Source organism: Dermochelys coriacea, chromosome 7 (assembly GCF_009764565.3).
Source record: "Dermochelys coriacea isolate rDerCor1 chromosome 7, rDerCor1.pri.v4, whole genome shotgun sequence".
NCBI classification, from domain to species: Eukaryota; Metazoa; Chordata; order Testudines; family Dermochelyidae; genus Dermochelys; species Dermochelys coriacea.
Window position 1 is genome coordinate 88,894,284 of NC_050074.1, and position 21,266 is coordinate 88,915,549.

The 21,266-nt window shown below is 39.8% G+C and overlaps 1 protein-coding gene across 4 annotated transcripts in view; it reads left to right on the forward strand.

The window, feature by feature from the left end:
- PCDH15 (protocadherin related 15) overlaps positions 1 to 21,266 on the forward strand; it is an 811,839-nt gene that overhangs the window by 170,234 nt on the left and 620,339 nt on the right. For 2 of the 4 annotated variants that reach the window (XM_043518631.1, XM_043518633.1), the window contains exons 3-4: positions 448 to 462; positions 1,147 to 1,212. In XM_043518631.1, coding sequence (XP_043374566.1) covers positions 448 to 462; positions 1,147 to 1,212 — 81 coding nt within the window. The remainder of the gene's footprint in view (positions 1 to 447; positions 463 to 1,146; positions 1,213 to 21,266) is intronic. The other 2 variants (XM_038411063.2, XM_043518632.1) reach the window with 1 other exon arrangement.

Sequence of the window (21,266 nt, forward strand, 5' to 3'; positions counted from 1 at the left end):
CAAGCACTTAGCCATTTAAGTCATTTAGACCTTGCAATGTTTAGCAGAGTTCTTCCTAAATATCTTTAAAAATCTGTGAAATGGGAACGGTAAGATTTACCAATTCACCTATCCATTTCAGCGGTATTGTGAGAGTCTTTGAAGATGAAAAGTGTTTAGTATTGTAAACTAACAACATTTCTCCAATGTATGGTTTAAAGGAGTAAGCAAGACTTTTGTCCTGTTTAGTTTATATAGCTTAGCAGCTTCTAACACACACATCAAATTTTGCATACAATGTCTTTATCTATTAACTTAATAGACTACACATTTGTATTTAGTAGCTTTCAGTGTACTGCTTTGTATGTCTTAAAATCTATCTTTAAACAACTACAACAAAATCTCTTACTTATTTTCTTTCATTATTCTGCTCTGCTTCCATTGATGACTCTAAACTTTTGACTCCAGACTGGCAATATGAGGGTAAGATGGCAAAATGTAACTTCCTGAACATTGCTTGTCTGTTTTTTTTTTCCATTTTATTCTCTTTAGTACGTTGTTAAAATTCTGTTCACTCTTTAATTAGATCCTTTTGTTGCAACTAAATTCCAATCATATTTGTTTCTGTTGTGAAACTTTAATAACAATTTATCCCTTTTAATCATTCCTTCATGTTCTTTGGGTTAAATTACCATTACATTATTTCTGTCCTGAAGGACTTCTGTTTCACAGTGGTCCCTACCGGTATATTTAGAGAAACATGAATATAGGTTTATGGTGTAGCAACTGAATTGTAATGTGTTGTGATGTGGCAAAGACTTTGTGTGTGTATTCATGACATTGAAAGTAAAAGTGTCATAACAAATAGAAACTAGTACAACAATTCATAATGAGAGCAGGTTGTGAAATTTTCATTTTCATGATGGACCAGATTCTGAGGTTCTAATTCAATACTTTCTCAGGAAAACTCAAATTTACTTTCGATTAAAGTTTGAATAAAGGTTAAATAAAAGCCTTGAGTTTGGGCCCTTTATACCAGTAACTAGCTAACAGTTATCTTGGCCTTATGTTGCTTCAATGCTCACTATCTCAGCATGATTGTTTTATAGAATACAATATATAGAACCTATTGTGGAGTTAGAAATAACTTTGTTTTCATGTTTATAGACTGCAAGTTGGCCAGGGCAGGTCCTCCAGCCACAATAGTTCCCATTGACGAAGAAAGCCGAAATGGTGAGTGTGCTGCTTTTTTCTAAAAGATAATTACCTGTGCTATTATCTACTTTACTCTCTGATCTATAGTGATCGCTGTTAAGAAATCAACACTGGTGGAATATGCTCACTTTGCAGTGATGACCACAGTAATAGGATTAAAATACTAGGCTCTGGGAATATCATGAATAATGTTTTCCATGTAGTTTTAAAACATCAGAATAAAAGTAATGGAATAAATAGGAATTTTTGATTATTTCCTTAAATTATGTATCTTGATAACTTGTTTCTTGGTACTAAATAGTCCATGTAATAATGTGTTTGGTATTAAAAAGAGTGTCTATACCATAATCGTTTAGGATTCATCACAGAGTAAGTACACCTGCTCGGTTGCTAATATCCAAATAATGTACCGAGTAGCTGAATTTTATATTATATGGTCAGTCCTTGCCACATATGCAATAGCAACATTTATACATAAATTATGTTTTGTATCAGTGTGTTTTCATTTTTGCCAATCTACAGATATTTGATAATCTGTTCCATGTTGGTTAATCAAATTTACAAATAAATAACCTGCCAGTTTGTTCTTCTAGATTAAAGAGTTAAATGTGGCAATCCTAAATGCCCAGTATCTTTGACTTTTGTGTTAGTACTGATTTTTTCATTATCAAAATAAATGAGAGAGAATGCTTGATATAATATATAGTACAATAGTTGAAAAATCTTTTCGGCTATCATTGACGTCTTTCCCTCAAGCAAAATAAACCAGACCTTTAATTGACAATACAAAAACAGTAAGTGGGTCTGCAACTGGATAGGTGTCATTGTGCTTGCTATTCCTTTTTATTCTCCGGTATGGTTATTATTTGGGTTACACTCTACAGGTCAGTTTCAAAAAATAATAACTTTGAAATATAATATGATGGAACAATGAGTATTATATTTTAAAACTGCAGTAAGCAAAGAGGAAGTATAATGAGAGGTAAAATTTTCAAAATGCCTGAGTGATTTGGGAACCATGTTTCATTCCCTTTGAAAACGGAACTTAGGTTCCTTGGGCACTTGAAAATTTTATCTGAGCTCAGAGTTGTATGCATTTTCTAAACATCTTGGCCAAGATTTTCAGAAGTGAATGGATATTTTGATTGCTTCAGCTTCTGACTGCTCAGCTTGAGACACCTTACCGTGGCTTGATTTTTCAGTGTTGAGAACCCAAAATTACTAGTCAGTCTTAAAAAATCTTGGCTCTAGAGCACATTGAGCTGTGTTTAAAAACAGAACTGAATGGCGTTTGAAAACCATTGGAGCCCTTTTCTCCCTTTAACAATTTTAGTGAATGTTCTGAATAATTCTGTGGTGGTTAGGGAAGGAATCCAGTTGTGCTTCCTGTGAAATTTGATAGGAGTAATAACATTGTTATCTTCTGAGATGTCCACTCAGGAATTCAGTGGAACAATGACAGTGATTTCTAAAAATTGCTTTGTTTTCCTTTCCAATGTTGTTTGTTATATTACCTTATACATCTGTCAGAACCAGTGGTACTGCTTGCTAATGCTCATGAAATTTTGTAAAAGAAAAAAATAGTCTGTCTTCACTTTATTGTTCAAAATCCCTCCTGGTAGAGCCATAGGATTATTCTGTTGACTATTTAATGTCTGCATTAAATGTATGCAACAGAACATAACACTTAGAAATGCATACTTGAGCAGTAAGTAATAAGAGTTATACTAGGTATACACAGTGTGTGTCACTAGTGGTATCTAAGAAGTTATTGCTTTCAGCTTTTGGTTTGCAGATTTGTTAGGCAAAGAGTTGCGGATAGCCGAGGACAGTGTGTGATTTATATTTTTTGGTGTATAAGAGAAGAATGTAGTGCAATATAATGCAATACAAAACCAAGGGTTCTGACTATTGGACCACCTTTGCTCCTCCTTGCTTGCCTGCCTGAAAACTGTTTCTGTGAACTCACAGAATCAGAGTGAAGTACTGTTTAGAATGGTATAGAAGCTTATGTGCCTCCAGAACTATACAAATTCTTCTGCTGGTACAGCTGCCAGTTTAATGTTCTTTTGCACTGAGAAAATGAACATCTATTACTGCTAATATTTCTATTCTATATAATGTGAAATGTTGTTAAAGACTCTAATAGAATGGATTTTAGCAGTTGGTTATTTTTCCCTCTCCATGTGCTAACTTCATTGTGTTCACATCCACTGAAGTTCTGAAAGACTGGTCTGAGGAAAATTGCAGTAGTAATTGTATCTACCTATACAGTAGGGGCAACAGCTGCAATTCTAGCAGCAATTTCTGTGAGTGGAGCCTGGAGACTCAAAGAAGTTATATTATGTCTTTTTTCCTTGCATTTTTGAACACCAGCAAAAATAACTAACCAATGCAATATTAGTATTGTTTCAGTAGATAGCATTATCATATTTCCATCATTCAAAACAAAACTATAAATTGAATTATTTGCTTTTTATTTCATGGTATTTATGCAAAATTAACTTAATGATAAACCTTAACATTCTTATGTAGGCAGAAGATTGTATACATCTATATTTCAGTTTCAATTTTCTGTTACACCTAAGAATATTTAAATATTCCAAAGCACATAGTACCTCTTTTAGATTGTTTAGTCCTTCTACTTATACTAAAAATCAATAATTTGGTACAGTTGTTCTTTGCTTTTATATCAATCTGTTGAGAAAGAAGCAGTGTTTACCGTATTATTCTTTGGTTAATTCATGGGATGAAGAGCTCTATTAAGAGTTGGCTGTTAACCAGAATACACATTTCATGTAGAAAAATTATCAAGCACACTAGATTGCAAATAAGGAACAGTAAATGCTGTCATGATTTATCCCCCTTTTTTATCTGTGTGAAATCAGGGCTTAATTAAATATCTAAAGGGTGGTGATTTAAAATTAAAAGTGTAATAAGCAGAATAAGCGAACTCAGTGAACCGATATATTCATTTAAAATACTGAAAGAGTAGCACAAAACTCCAAAGGTGTCCTAATTACATTTTACAGTAAGTTTATATCTGCACTTTTTCACTGCTTGATACAATGTTTACCAATAACGTGGGTAGAATTTAAATATTTACATGTAACTGTCCCTGCAAGAAATGTGCATACACAGTGTATGGTGAGAAATTGTTTTCTCCATTGTTTCAACTGTTCATTTATACCGTATATCTGCAATGCTTAGCTTTGTTCTTCCCTGTGTCATTAAACAGTGTTATAAATCATCAGTTGTTCAGTAAATAGGGCATAATACAAACATAAATTACAATTCACATAGAAATTTATGGAAAGAAGACATATCATCCATAAATGTCATAAGACATGCTGTTTCAATGCATCTCCTGGGTATTCTCCCATTGGTTTGAGTCTTCCTTCAGGCATCTTGCTGATCAAGGAGGATGCAAATTGTAATCACTGCATAAGGGGTATTAATCATCAAATGCAGAGAGCTTAAATGACCTGCCCATTCCTTTACAGAGTGTCAGGACACGGGCAGTAGGGGCATGGGTTGAGGTCAGGTCAAAGTTCAGCCTAGAGGGTCAAGGCCAAAAGCAGCAGTCCATAACAGTATCACACCAAGTCAGAGTTTAGGTTGATGAGCTGCACAAGGTCAGAATTAAGTGAACTGGGAGGAGAGGCAGATACGCTGGAGGGTAGGGATAGGATACAGAGGGACCTAGACAAATTAGAGGATTGGGCCAAAAGAAATCTGATGAGGTTCAACATGGACAAGTGCAGAGTCCTGCGCTTAGAACAGAAGAATCCCATGCACCGCTTCAGACTAGGGACCGAATGGCTAGGCAGTAGTACTGCAGAAAAGGACTTACGGGTTACAGTGGACGAGAAGCTGGATATGAGTCAACACTGTTCCCTTGTTGCCAAGAAGGCCAATGGCATTTTGGGATGTATAAGTAGGGGCATTGCCAGCAGATCGAGGGACGTGATTGTTCCCCTCTATTCGACATTGGTGAGGCCTCACCTGGAGTACTGTGTCCAGTTTTGGGCTCCACACTACAAGAAGGATGTGGAAAAATTGGAAAGCATCCAGTGGAGGGCAACAAAAATGATTAGGGGACTGGAACACATGACTTATGAGGAGAGGCTGAGGGAACTGGGATTGTTTAGTCTGCGGAAGAGAAGAATGAGGGGGGATTTGATAGCTGCTTTCGGCTACCTGAAAGAGGATTCTAGACTGTTCTCAGTGGTAGCAGATGACAGAATGAGGAGTAATGGTCTCAAATTGCAGTTGGGGAGGTTTAGGTTGGATGTTAGGAAAAACTTTTTCACTAGGAGGGTGGTGAAACACTGGAATGCGTTACCTAGGGAGGTAATGGAATCTTCTTCCTTCGAGGTTTTTAAGATCAGGCTGGGATGATTTAGTTGGGGATTGGTCCTGCTTTGAGCAGGGGGTTGGACTAGATGACCTCCTGCGGTCCCTTCCAACCCTGATATTCTATGATTCTATGAATCAGCTGAAGTAGGGTTACAAGGACAGAGGCAAGGTGAGGTGTCATGAAGGGAGCAGGGGACCAGGAACTGAAGCAGAATGAGAAATTAGGAGCAAGGCAAGGTATCAGGAGTGTGCATCAGAGTCTGTTTTCGGCAGCAAGCCAGGGATCCCCACCTAGTTACACAGACAGCCTTCAGCTATTTTCCCTAGGCATTAAATAGCATGCCTGGGCCAATCAGGATATGCAGTAGGTTCTTCCACTCAGGACCTCTGTGAGTGGGGCATCCACTAGTGCTTGAAACTGTAGGGCTCATAGGCTGTTGTTCCCCGCATCACCAAAGCTGTTGGTTGGCAGTGTGGACATGGCAGTCACCCAGCAGCTGGCAGACCTAGGTTCCAGATCCATGGATCCTCACACAGTGAGTCAATGGTACAGAGAGTACTAATTCATGACTCTCACATTCATGTTAATCAATAATGTTGCTTCTCAGCACAGTGATACCATCTTCTTGCACTTGGCTATGGTGAAGCTGAATGATGGACACAAATAAATCCAGTGCAATTCAATGAATTTTCACCCTATTCGCTCCCCGGAAGATATGGGAAGTAGCAACAATGAGATAGTGCACTTCTCTTCTCTGTCTGGGACGCAAATAGATGTTATAATAGGGAGCAGTACTGCCCTCCTACATTACTTGAGATGTACAAAATCAGGCAGCAGAATGACCTTGCCTTGCTCTTTTCCTAGATCTTTGCGCATTTGAGCAGTAAATAAGACCGCCACTAGCATGCTGCTTTTCAAGCACTTACCATGATTCCTAGTGCTCCCTGGGTGTCAAAGACAGCAGCATAAAGTGGATACCCTTATTCCTGTTACACCTACAGGGGAATTAAAGACCAGAGCCACCAAAAAACCTCTGGCTATAATGTTTGTGGCTATATATTCCGCACACCCCTTGTTCCCACCATACGCACATACAGGCACAGATGTCACTGGATTCAGTGGAATTGTTATCTTTGACATGTAAGGTGTAGAAGAAATTGGAATCATGGCAAGTGATAGGCATCCCTGTGTGCTATGGGGCTCTGTTTTGTGAGGACTCCATGGGACCATGGGATCTCCCAAGAGGTTTACAGAAGGCATGGACAGATATGAGCAGTGAAAGAGCAGGGGTCAGAGCTGATGGATCCATTAGCTGGGCTGCAATAACATTAGTGCAGTGGCTCCAGTACCACCATGCAGTCTTTGGGAAGCTGCCTACCCCTCCATCCCTGCTGTGGAGATGCCCAGGAGAAACAGCCTGCAACCGGCCATGCCCCTGGGGAAGGATTTGCTTAGTAAAATTTTATTTATGTTAGTGGAAAAAATAATTTCATTTTAAGCTGTATATAAAAAGTAAATTAAAAATACATAGCAGCAAAATGTCATAAAAATAGTACAGACAACAACAAAACTATGAAAAGCCTTATGAAGGCTTCCTTCGGCAGTAGGAAAATCTTTTTATTTATTTATTTATTTTAAAGAATACGATTTGTAGTGGCGCACACAGGTTTTTTAGAAGAATATTTCATTTTCCATTACAACGCATGTAGAATTGACAAAAAGAAATATGGTGAATTTTGATATATGAATCTGCAATACATTGTATCTGTAGCGAGAGTCATTTGTTCAGTCAGGAGGCCTAGTGGTCAGGGCTTGCGACTCCAGTCCTTTCAGTTCAGTGTGTTTTGAACTTCCTGGGTGGGGTTCATCTCGGTTGACTTCCTTGCTGATAACCTCTCATCCTGCCCATCTCAGGGCTAGGCAAAGGGGAATCTGTGATGGGTAGGGGGACCTGGGCCCTTCTGCTCTACCAGGCCCTGGCCCAGGGCCCAGAGAGTGTGATAGCATGTCCCGCCTCCTGATTACCTTCCCGTGATCCACTTCTTACCATATCTGCTCCCTCAGTTTGTGGCTTGGTTGTTGTTGGGTTACAGTCCTTTGTTTCAAACCGCAAAGTCTTGGGGCTGATGCAGGTGACCCTCTGGTGCCCTTGCACGTGGTTCTCCCTATCTCTTGAGTAATGTCTAAAAGGCTTGTGTGTGTCTGGGGACGGGGGAAAGATTCACAGCTGGACCTCTTCAGTCAGAGTTTCTTCTCCTATTGTTGCAGGGAAGCCCTCCTCCAGGAAATGGCCTCTCTCCTCCCTTTTCCCACCTTGCCTGGGTTGCTGAAGCTCTCTCTATATTGGTCCTTTACAAGGCATCTTCGACAGTACCTGAGAGATGGAACTTTTCTGGCTCAGTATTGCTCCAGCCCTTCCCATGCCCGCTGTGTTAGTGTGGGGTGTGTAAACCACTTCACAGTATCCAATACCTTTTAGTACCCATATGAATTTGCCAGGGTAACAATTCTTACAGTAATAGCAATATACTTGCCATTTGATTCCAAAATTGACATCGTTCAGTAGTTTAGTATTCTATGGAAACTGCAGATGTGATACTGAATCTTTGATAATGGAAGGCATTTGGACTATATGCAATTTCTAAGATGCAGAGTTATAGACAAATTATATTATTTCAATAAGGAAAATCAGTGCTCTTATAAGTGCATTGTATTTATGTTACCATACAATCAAGTGTGGATGGATGAGTCTTAGAGGATAGTTAGTGGTAAAGGCCAGAAAAAGAAGTGAGCTTTTAGGAGGAACTTGGAAGACAGCAAGGCACGGCACACTGAATCAGGGAGAGAATTCCAGGTAGAGGTTTGCAAGGAAAAAGTGCAAATGCAAGTGACAGGAGGCAAGAGCATGGTAAGGTGTGAAGCATTGAGAGAACATACAAAAGACCAATCCTGGAATGAATGAATGCTGGAATCCCCAGGAGCAGAAATTCTCATAGAATGAGGAGGTTCATCACGCTAAAAGCAGTGAAGTGCAGTGAAGAGGTCAAATAAAAAGGATATGGAGAGGAGAGGAGGCTCTAGTACAGTGGTCCAAGTTCTCTTTTCTGCATGCTTTAGTTCCCCTTGGACTTGTATGGAAGGTCTGTCAGGAGAAGGCTCATCTACGACTACTACCTCTAGAATGGAAATATTTCATCCTGTAACTGCTGCTCCTCCTCCTCTTCATAAGTTAGAAAATCATCATTTCCCAGGCACTTATGTCTATATCATCTAGCCATTATTTCATATATTAAAACATACACCAATTGTCCTAGGTGATTAGGTGTCAGGGTTTTTTACAATTGTTTACAACTTCCTGTGTGTGCCTTTTGGAGAAATTTGATGGTTTTGGACGGGTGTCTCAAATGAGCAGAAATCAAATTCACAGAACTGCCTTTTTAATGGCACGTAGGCCATCCAGGTCATATTACCCTCCCACATTGGGAGTGCACATGCGAGTTATTACAATCTTACATAGGTATTTAGGAGAGAGATTGGTCCAGGTTAAGGAATTGTGGAGAGTAGAAAATAAGACACGCCATATACCTAATAAAGTCTCTTCTCTTCTCTTAAGCTGCTCTGCAATTCTGCATTATGGAAGACTGTAGTTTTGGGGGCATCTTATGTACCCCTGCTTCAGGACCACTGTTCACCGTGTTTTGCAATTTGTGTGACTTGAAGGGCTGTGGATACTTTTTACTTATGTTTTATTTGAGCAACAAGAAGGAAAGGAAAGTAATTTTACAGATAGTTGAATGGAATCCTCCTGAGGTCATGGACAGTTGTTAATGAAGTTACTTGGGTTTATTTATTGTAATCCTCAATAGGCTTTGAGCAATAATGATATTTGGTATGGTAATATATGCAAACTACACAGGGTATTTTTAAATCTAATCTATATATTTTTAACAAGTTATAGTATAATGTAGCTTTTCAGAGTCCTGCTAATGATGTTGGGAATGCAAACCTTTAAAACATACTAAAATGGAACTGAATTAAAAACTGGGCATTTGTGTGCCCTAATATGTAAAACATACGTATATACATTTAACTTTCACACAATGCACAAACTTATCAACTCATAGAAGTAGTTAACTAACTAGGAAATTTTCAAGTAGCAAAACATGTTTTATTTAATCATGCTGAATGTTGCTTCTTCAGTAGAGGAAATAACATACTGTACAACGCTGGGTCATTTCCAGATCAGTTAATGTCTGGAAAACTGTTCCAAATCACTGATGTCCAAAGAAAAATATGTATTCCTTGGTTTCACTTTAAGTCACATTACTACCTCTTGGTCTATTAAATATCTGGTAAGTGATTATCCTATATATTATACATTTCATAATTGCTTACTACTAGGCAGTATCTTTATGTAATGTAATTGAATTGCAGCTCTAATAAATAACCCCATCAACCTGTAAGGTTGGTTTTAAAATACAGTGCTATAAGAAAATGCAATAATTTTGTAATAGCTGACTTTTTTCTTTTCAAGAAAACTGAATGTTTGGTGCATAATGTATATTTAACTTGACTCTATAACTTCATGGTTAACATGATTTGCTTAGATTGCTCAATATCTTTATCCACTGACAAGTTTAGTTATTCAGTCCTTTATTTTCTACTTTGAAGTAGCTTGTCAAACAAAACCTTAGAAACGATCCAAAAAAAGACACCTTTGCAATATTTTTCAGGCTTTTTTTCTTCAGTAAAGAATTGCCCATGTGAAAAATAAGACCTCAAAGTCTCACTGGCAATAGACAGATAGATATAAATAAGTGATATGATAAAGCATAACAAGAACTGTTCAATTTTAATGCAACTCTGGGGAAATCTGTCAACAATCCTGGATATTGTCAGCGTTAGATTTTAAATTAGTGAATGGGCTTCTTTAACAACAAAAAAAGATTTTGATACCTAATGCTGCTGTTAATATTACTGACCATACCACTAATGACAGGAAATTTAGCCTCTAGGAGACCTACTAGTTTTTATAGTTCAGTGAATCTATTAATAACCATTTTCTTTAGTTCTATGTGTAAGATGTTACTGCTCAACTTGTGAGACTATTTATATCCTAACAAGTAGCAGCGTGTATACTTAAAGTTGCCACAGAATTTCAGTTGGAGAATACTTTTTTAAAACATATTTTTCAACAAGTTTAAATTTCCTGGAAAAATCTCTCTGAAGGTGCCCTGCAGAGGATTGACTATATTATTAGCATATGTGAAAAAAGCCTGCTTGGATTACTTTAGTATAATTGAAGCACCCACAATTTGTTGTGGTTTGAAAGTACTTAGTGGGCACATCAAAGATTTGCCTACATTTTAATCTTTCAGCAGTGAAATGCAAGTAAATATATATTAATATGAAGCAACTCTGAAGTAAGGTCTATAGGGTCTTGATGCATTAGGATCCAATTTAATTACATTATCACAATATATACAAGAGAGAGGCATGGCCTAGTGGCCTGAAAAGTGATCTGAGAATGCAAGCATGAAATCCTGTTTCTTAAATGCACTCCTTTGTGGTTTTGATTCAGTAACTTATTCTCTCTGTTTATCCATCTGTAAAATAAGGATAATACTGGTGGATTCAACTAGCATGGAACTACTGTGGGATTGGTTCCTTTTCCCCTAAGCATTGGACTTTCCATTCCCATCCTCTCTCTGCATCCCTTACCTTCCTGCTCTCCTACCCTGCTCAAGGAAATATTCAGTAAAGTTTACTGACATGTGTGCAGTAAATTTAAATAAGTGTGGAAGTGTTTTCAGGGTCAAGGCCTTAATGTGGAACTACCAGGCATATACTCTCTAGCTTGTTTTGGGATGGGTTTTTCCCCCCAACATTGAAGTAGCAAACAATATGACAAGGGAAGAGTTCTGCATTCTAGTACATCTTCATTCATGTTCAACTGAAATTTATTATTAATTTGTATTTATTTTTGACAAATATACCAGAACTATTTGAAAGGGCCTGATCTGAGATGATATCAAGACAAAAAAAAGATTCTGATAAATTTAATAAAAGCACTTTTTATATACTCATTTGAATTGACTTGCCAGTACTCTTAAGCTTCTGCCATCAGTATTAAAATATAAGGAGGGAAAATTTTGAGAGTAAGTTCAGCTTTTGAGCACTGAGAGGCAATAGATTTTTTTTTCATATTTCTACACATTCTTTGAGTTTTACAAAACATTTTTTCTTTAGTGGCTGTACATTTAGTGAACTTTGTTTTCACAGCATTAAAGTTTGAGGTTTCTAAATAAAATATGTTGAGTTGTAGTAAAATACAGTTCACAGTACAAAATTTTATCTGAGCCCATTGCACTTTTATGATAAATAGAGCTAATGAATAGTTAATTTGTGAGAATACTGTGTTCATGTCTCATGAATGTATTCAGTTAAATCGGAGGCAAACTTGTACTGTTCCTAATCAAAAGGATAGGTTTCAGAGTAGCAGCCATGTTAGTCTGTATTCGCAAAAAGAAAAGGAGTACTTGTGGCACCTTAAGGAAAAACCTGAGTGTCTCTGGATTAAGTTTAGAAGTGTGTGCAACAAGAGTGATGTCATGGTGGGAGTCTGCTATAGACCACCGGACCAGGGGGATGAGGTGGATGAGGCTTTCTTCCGGCAACTCACGGAAGCTACTAGATCGCATGCCCTGATTCTCATGGGTGACTTTAATTTTCCTGATATCTGCTGGGAGAGCAATACAGCGGTGCATAGACAATCCAGGAAGTTTTTGGAAAGCGTAGGGGACAATTTCCTGGTGCAAGTGCTAGGGGAGCCAACTAGGGGGAGCGCTTTTCTTGACCTGCTGCTCACAAACCGGGTAGAATTAGTGGGGGAAGCAAAAGTGGATGGGAATCTGGGAGGCAGTGACCATGAGTTGGTTGAGTTCAGGATCCTGACGCAGGGAAGAAAGGTAAGCAGCAGGATACGGACCCTGGACTTCAGGAAAGCAGACTTTGACTCCCTCAGGGAACAGATGGCCAGGATCCCCTGGGGGACTAACATGAAAGGGAAGGGAGTCCAGGAGAGCTGGCTGTATTTCAAGGAATCCCTGTTGAGGTTACAGGGACAAACCATCCCGATGAGTCGAAAGAATAGTAAATATGGCAGGCGACCAGCTTGGCTTAATGGTGAAATCCTAGTGGATCTTAAACATAAAAAAGAAGCTTACAAGAAGTGGAAGGTTGGACATATGACCAGGGAAGAGTATAAAAATATTGCTCGGGCATGTAGGAAAGATATCAGGAGGGCCAAATCGCACCTGGAGCTGCAGCTAGCAAGAGATGTCAAGAGTAACAAGAAGGGTTTCTTCAGGTATGTTGGCAACAAGAAGAAAGCCAAGGAAAGTGTGGGCCCCTTACTGAATGAGGGAGGCAAGCTAGTGACAGAGGATGTGGAAAAAGCTAATGTACTCAATGCTTTTTTTGCCTCTGTTTTCACTAACAAGGTCAGCTCCCAGACTGCTGTGCTGGGCATCACAAAATGGGGAAGAGATGGCCAGCCCTCTGTAGAGATAGAGGTGGTTAGGGACTATTTAGAAAAGCTGGACGTGCACAAGTCCATGGGGCCGGACGAATTGCATCCGAGAGTGCTGAGGGAATTGGCGGCTGTGATTGCAGAGCCCTTGGCCATTATCTTTGAAAACTCGTGGTGAACGGGGGAAGTCCCGGATGACTGGAAAAAGGCTAATGTAGTGCCCATCTTTAAAAAAGGGAAGAAGGAGGATCCTGGGAACTACAGGCCGGTCAGCCTCACCTCAGTCCCTGGAAAAATCATGGAGCAGGTCCTCAAAGAATCAATCCTGAAGCACTTAGAGGAGAGGAAAGTGATCAGGAACAGTCAGCATGGATTCACCAAGGGAAGGTCATGCCTGACTAATCTAATCGCCTTTTATGATGAGATTACTGGTTCTGTGGATGAAGGGAAAGCAGTGGATGTATTGTTTCTTGACTTTAGCAAAGCTTTTGACACGGTCTCCCACAGCATTCTTGTCAGCAAGTTAAGGAAGTATGGGCTGGATGAATGCACTATAAGGTGGGTAGAAAGCTGGCTAGATTGTCGGGCTCAACGGGTAGTGATCAATGGCTCCATGTCTAGTTGGCAGCCGGTGTCAAGTGGAGTGCCCCAGGGGTCGGTCCTGGGGCCCGTTTTGTTCAATATCTTCATAAATGATCTGGAGGATGGTGTGGATTGCACTCTCAGCAAATTTGCGGATGATACTAAACTGGGAGGAGTGGTAGATACGCTGGAGGGGAGGGATAGGATACAGAAGGACCTAGACAAATTGGAAGATTGGGCCAAAAGAAATCTAATGAGGTTCAATAAGGATAAGTGCAGGGTCCTGCACTTAGGATGGAAGAATCCAATGCACCGCTACAGACTACGGACCGAATGGCTCGGCAGCAGTTCTGCGGAAAAGGACCTAGGGGTGACAGTGGACGAGAAGCTGGATATGAGTCAGCAGTGTGCCCTTGTTGCCAAGAAGGCCAATGGCATTTTGGGATGTATAAGTAGGGGCATAGCGAGCAGATCGAGGGACGTGATCGTTCCCCTCTATTCGACACTGGTGAGGCCTCATCTGGAGTACTGTGTCCAGTTTTGGGCCCCACACTACAAGAAGGATGTGGATAAATTGGAAAGAGTACAGCGAAGGGCAACAAAAATGATTAGGGGTCTAGAGCACATGACTTATGAGGAGAGGCTGAGGGAGCTGGGATTGTTTAGTCTGCAGAAGAGAAGAATGAGGGGGGATTTGATAGCTGCTTTCAACTACCTGAAAGGGGGTTTCAAAGAGGATGGCTCTAGACTGTTCTCAATGGTAGCAGATGACAGAACGAGGAGTAATGGTCTCAAGTTGCAATGGGGGAGGTTTAGATTGGATATTAGGAAAAACTTTTTCACTAAGAGGGTGGTGAAACACTGGAACGCGTTACCTAGGGAGGTGGTAGAATCTCCTTCCTTAGAGGTTTTTAAGGTCAGGCTTGACAAAGCCCTGGCTAGGATGATTTAACTGGGACTTGGTCCTGCTTTGAGCAGGGGGTTTGGACTAGATGACCTTCTGGGGTCCCTTCCAACCCTGATATTCTATGATTCTATGATTCTATGATTCTTAGAGACTAACAAATTTATTAGAGCATAAGCTTTCGTGAGCTACAGCTCACTTCATCAGATGCATTCAGTGGAAAATACAGTGGGGAGGTTTATATACATACACAGAGAACATGAAACAATGGATTTTATCATACACACTGTAAGGAGAGTGATCATTTAAGGTGAGCTATTACCAGCAGGAGGGGGGGAGGAGGAAAACCTTTTGTGGTGATAATCAAGGTGGGCCATTTCCAACAGTTAACAAGAACGAGCCTCTGATAGTGTGGCTGATGTGATTAGGCCCTATGATGGTGTCCCCTAAATAAATATGCGGAGAGAGTTGGCAACGGGCTTTGTTGCAAGAGGCTCGTTCACCTGCGCATCTACCAATGTGATATATGCCATCATGTGCCAGCAATGCCCCTCTGCCATGTACATTGGTCAAACTGGACAGTCTCTACGTAAAAGAATAAATGGACACGAATCAGACGTCAAGAATTATAACATTCAAAAACCAGTCGGAGAACACTTCAATCTCTCCGGTCACTCGATTACAGACCTGAGAGTGGCTATCCTTCAACAAAAAAAACTTCAAAAACAGACTCCAACGAGAGACTGCTGAATTGGAATTAGTTTGCAAACTGGATACAATTAACTTAGGCTTGAATAGAGACTGGGAGTGGATGGGTCATTACACAAAGTAAAACTATTTCCTCATGATATTTCTCCCCCCACCCTACCTCCCCACTGTTCCTCAGACGTTCTTGTTAACTGCTGGAAATGGCCCACATTGATTATCACCGCCAAAGGTTTTCCTCCTTCCCCCCCTCCTTCCTGCTGGAAATAGCTCATCTTAAGTGATCACTCTCCTTACAGTGTGTATGATAAAACCCATTGTTTCATGTTCTTTGTGTGTGTATATAAATCTCCCCACTGTATTTTCCACTGAATGCATCTGATGAAGTGAGTTGTAGCTCACGAAAGCTTATGCTCAAATAAATTTGTTAGTCTCTAAGGTGCCACAAGTACTCCTTTTCTTTTTAATCAAAAGGATGTTTCTCAAAACTAACCTGATGCAAGTTTATCCCCTGTTGGTGCTGGGAAGGAGGGCATTTACAGGTTTCCCTGTAAGGATATGAGATGTTACAGCCCCCAGCTACGGAACTTTGTCTCTATAGTTCCGTTGCCGCACAGGCTTTTAGCGCTGGAGGTCCCCTGTTCAGTCCCCTGTGTGTCAGCCAAGATGTCAGCTTTCACCCAAGCACTGATAATAGTCTGCACACTCCAAGTACGCGGAGCAGGTTTGAATTGATCTCCCTCTCACTTTATTTGTGTTTTTTATTAACAGAGCCATACCCTAGTAAAGGGTTGAGGGTGTGGTCATTCAGTGTTGTTTTTTGTTTTGTTTTTCAATGTTTTACCTATGCACAGTGTTCAAACCTGGTATTAGAGCTAGTTGGGAAAGGCACCTGCTTTCAGCCCAATGTAATTGTTCTTGGGGTCTGTGATGGGGTATCTGCTCCATATTGGCAGAAAAGGGGTTAAAAGCAGCCCTAGGGAGGGCTTATAGGAACAGCCAATCAGGGCCAAGCTGGCCCATATAAGAAGGGCTGCAGAAAAGAAAAGGGGCAGTCACTCCCTGGATCTGAAGAAGGGAGGACGACTGGCTGCCTTGCAGGCACAGGGCAGCTAACCCCCTGGACAGAGCAGTGCTGCAGGCAGAGACCCAGAGAGCTAAAGGCTGCCCTGACAGGCTGCAGGGATCTGCAGACTGAGGTTGTGATGCAAGGGCAAAGAAGGTGCTGGAACCACATGGGAAGTGGCTAGACCGTGGACTGCAGTTTGTCACTGAAGGGAGTGGTGGACAGTAGACTGCAGGTCCCCCCGGAACAGGGGGAACAAAGAGTGTGGCACAGCTGGCGGGTAGTGTCATTGAGAAGGATGCTGTGGTCCTGGGAGTGACGTGGGTCTAGGAACAGAGATGACTGTGCGAGACACCACCAGAAGAGGGTGCAGTGCTAATTCCTCAGACAGACAGCAGGTGGCACCACAGTGGTGAGTCACACCCCATCACAGGGTCCAAGATCTCTTCGGCTCAGAGCACTCGCGGGGATAAGATAAAACACTGATGGCCTTTTATAGCATTTTGGTCAAGCAGCCACATTTTATATGTACTGACTTTCATGCTACTTGAAACTTACTCACAAATGACTTACTCAGTCATAGCTAGAATATTGAAAATATATTAGGGTATCCTTATAGTGGCACCAGATGCAAACATAGCTAATTTGTGTGTGTGTGTAGGCGGGGGGAGGGGGCAGGGAAGGGGAGATTCTGCATTTACTTACAACTAGTGTAATTTGCAAGTAACACCATACAGAGTATGGTGGAGTTATTCCAGATTTACACTGGCATAAATAAGAGCAGAATCTGGCTGTTGAATAATATCTTCATAAACCAAAAGCTTCAGGCCTTATGTACATACTGCAGTTGTACCCCCCCCCCCCACAAGCTCAGTAAATAAACATGTTTTATTTTTTCCGCCTACCTTTCATCTTGTTACTTTATCATGTTTTTTTTTCTTATTTTATGCTATCATAGTGGTGTTGCATGCTAATTAAATAATAATTGGCCCTTCTTCATATATCAAATTTCTCCAGGCCCTTTTCACACAGATTTAACTTTGCTATAGCTCCACTTATTTTATTGGAGTTATTCCAGATTTATATTGGTATAGGCGAGAGCAGGGTCAGGCCTCTGATCTCCAAACTACACTTCTGGGCATATTTCAGTACCTGTTCATCTCTTGCTGTCCTTGCAGAGGTGTTACTTTGGTTATTTTAATCTTGAATGACTATAGTGCTGGTGAAAGGTGCCAGATTACGAAATCTTGAGTTGTGGAGTGGCAATGCAAATTTCTCGACCACACTAATGTGTTTTAACTTTGTTATGCAGTGACAAAGCTACTGTGTTTGCCATAATAGAGGTTCCGTTACTCTTGTATTGCTGCATCTTTGCTTTGTACAGATCTGATGAACATAACAGTAAAGAAGTATTTGTCAAAATATTGTTTACAGATTTTTTTAATTTACACATTTTTGTCAGCTCTAAACACTTCACATATGAGCTTTTATGGTTTCAGTAACAAGGGTATGGAGTCAGGTCAGAGGTATGTTCTTCTGCTTCCCGCCCAAGGTGTGCATACCCTCTGTCAGAGAATTGGGGACCAAGGGTTATGCAGTAGTCACAGCACAGGCTTCCTCATAAGTGGCAATGGCCCAGTCAAAGATAGGACCCAGGCCCATATCAGTGGCCATTCTGGATACCATTGGGTGTCCATCTTCCAGCTAGAACTTTCCCCTCTTCTGCCTTATTTGGTTTCTTCAAGAGTGCGACAAGGGCATTGGCATCTCAGACAACAATTTCCGGTATCTGTACCAAGCAGCCTTCTCTACCACAAAAGATACAGCAGCCACTACCTCACTATCCTGTTGCATCCTCTTCCTCATGACCAGACAAAGCTATGGAGGTGACAAGCAACTCACTATTGCCAGAGGACCACAGGGATCATCAAGATCTTGTGAGAAGGGTGGCCTCCATTCTTGACATTCAGGTGGAGTAGGTCCGTGAGAGCTCTCACAACTTTCTGGTGTCAGTGGGCCCTTCTAAAATGGAGTGGGTCAGAATGACTTCTACCGCCCCAGTGGTTTATGTAAGGAGAGTGAGCACAGAGAAAGGATCACAGGCAGTTGGTGTAACATAGATCAGCCTTTAGGCTGCTGTAATTCATTCTGGGGGACTGGACTGGTGCAAAGCAGCTTAAAGACACTTTTGCACAAATCCTGACACCCTGTGCTCTGTTTTTTGCTCATTGCCTGCAGCAGCGGGTTGGAATACTGATCATTATCTTGTTCCAAGATATGGATAATGAAACTCAACGTTAAATTTCCATTACGCTTCCTCCCAAATAAACATCTTAAAACAAAACAAATGAAAATATTGTTGGGATACAACAAACATGTATTTTAAACAAGAAAAAATGGCCTAAAAGAAAATGGTATTGTTTTCAGTGTCAGTTAGTAACATTTTGAGCTAAATATGTGTAAGGGACTGTTAATAATCAGTTTAGTTTGAGAGAAATTTAACCATGGTGCAGAGGACCACCTTAGACCAGCTAGACAAAGGGTAAAGAAAAAGTCCTGTACATTCAAGCTATTTTCTACCCCCAGCTTTTCAAAGACTTTTTAAAAGATGAGGTACAGGAGACTTTGTGTAGCTTGTTTTTCTTTTCAACAAATTCTTCTCTTTTTCTACTGTTCACACAAACAGTTGGCCCTTACTTTCCCTCTTACCCCATATATCATACTTCTTGATATATATACCAAACTGGAAAAAGACTTCTATCACATATATAAAATAAAATTCAGCAATATTATGTCACTTTTTAATTTACTGTGTATGAAAATCTATGGGATTAAGAGTATGAAATCAGAAGAGAGCACCAGGTGACCAATATAGTCTTTGTTGTATTAATGCCCATTTATTCATTTTCATCCTGAAGTTTACTTTTGTAGGGATTGGCATCAATGATTTAATTGAAACTTCACAAATTTATCTGGTGTTGAATGCTCTTCTTCAGTCATAGATTTAAATCATAATGTGTTTTTGACTAAGGGAAAATGTATGAAGATTGAAGGATCCATAGAAGGAAATAATTTTTTTCTTTTCCATTTTTATTCATAAACCAACATAAAAATTAGTAATATTTGGTTATCTCAAGGTCAGGTTGAAAGAATCTGGGTAACAGAGAAGCTACATTGCTTGTGTTGACTAGCTGAACTTCTTCTAACAATTCTTCCCTTCTGTTCCCTGTTCACGCCGTTTGGGGCAGATTCCCATTCCAGTTACATTAGTGTAAATTCAGAATAAGTCCACTCAAGAGAATGGAACTACATCAGATTTATGCTATTGTATTTGTGAATCTGGCCCATTGTTTTCTTCTGTCTTTTTGCTCAAATACATGCCTTTTGTAGAAAGAGAGTGGTTGATTTCTCAACAAAATAATTCTAGAGACACTTGATTCCAGACAGGTCTACTATGATTGGACTAGATGACCTCCTGAGGTCTCTTCCAACCCTAATCTTCTATGATTCTGTGAATGGTCTCTTATAATATGTGTTTACTTATCCTAAATCATCCATACCAAATTATATTTAGTTTTCCAAGACTTGAATAAGAGTTTTGTGTTCAAAAGCTTGACTCTTTCACTATCAGAAATTGCTCCAATAAAAGATATTACCTCACCAGCCTTATCTCTCTAATATCCTGGATCCAATAGAGCTACAACAACACTGAAAACTACTCTCCTACAATCAATTAATGTAAGGTGTTAAATTTCAACTGCTGTTGGATGTTAAAAATGGTGAAGATTTTTTTGAATTAAAAACACCATTATATAGAGCAATATGTTCACTAACAGGGATGACCTCCTTTGTGGGTGCAGAGTTCAGCCTTGCTATGTTAGGTTGTAAACTGTGCACTTTCCTGGTTATCAGTTATTAATGAAGTGCTGAGGTCACTGTAAAACTGGCCTGTCTATGATGTGGGAGCTATATAATCATGATGAGTAAGGTTGAGTAGATACGTTATGTTTAGTCCATTTTCTGAGACTATTATAATCCACTTTCTTCTGGAAGTTGAAAGAGTGCTGTCTTTGTTGATGTTATCATTTATTGCAGCAATGAATGGCCCAGAGATATAAGCTGTAAACATTGTGTAAATAATTAATTGCATTATTAGCACCCCTTTCCTCAACAAGAACCTCATACACAATATCAAAATGGCACACATTTCAGTTTTAAAAAGTTTTTTTCCCCAAAAATTAAAGCATAAATACTGAAAAGATGAGACTTTGGGTTTTTTTGTTTTGGACAGTAGGAAAGCTATTAAGGAAATGATAAGCTGAGCGCCTACTAAAATTCACTCAGTTTAAAGCTCAATTGTAAAGTGGGGATCAAAACTGTTTTAAAAGCAGTATTTATTTTACTTTATTCTTCTTATCTCATTAGGTAGTGAAGCCAGGTAATATTTTCAAAATCGCCTAAGTGATTTAGGACCTCAAATCCCATTTTCAGAAGTGACTAAGGCTCTTAGGGCCAGATTTCAATGGTATTTAGGAGCCTGAAATTGCAGATAGTAGGATTTTTAAAATGTCTAAATTGCTTACGTGCCTAAGTCCATGTTCAAATCAGTGTGGGCTGTTCAAGCCCACCCAAAATTATGAATAAGTACTCGCATTTCCATCCTGTGCTGAAGCCTACTGCACTGCATCTTCACTGTTATTTTTAATCATGATAACTAGATTAAAGCTAGTGTGGGTATGCCTACACAAGCTGCAATCATACCTCCAACTGCAGTTTAGATATACCCTGAACCACCTCTCTAAGTCAGTTTTCAAAATGGGAGTTAGGTCATTTGAAAATTTTATCCTCAATCCAGGGAAATCTCAACTGAATTTTAGTGCAAGATAAAATTCTTCCGTCTTCGCCATTATAATAGTGTAAGAAG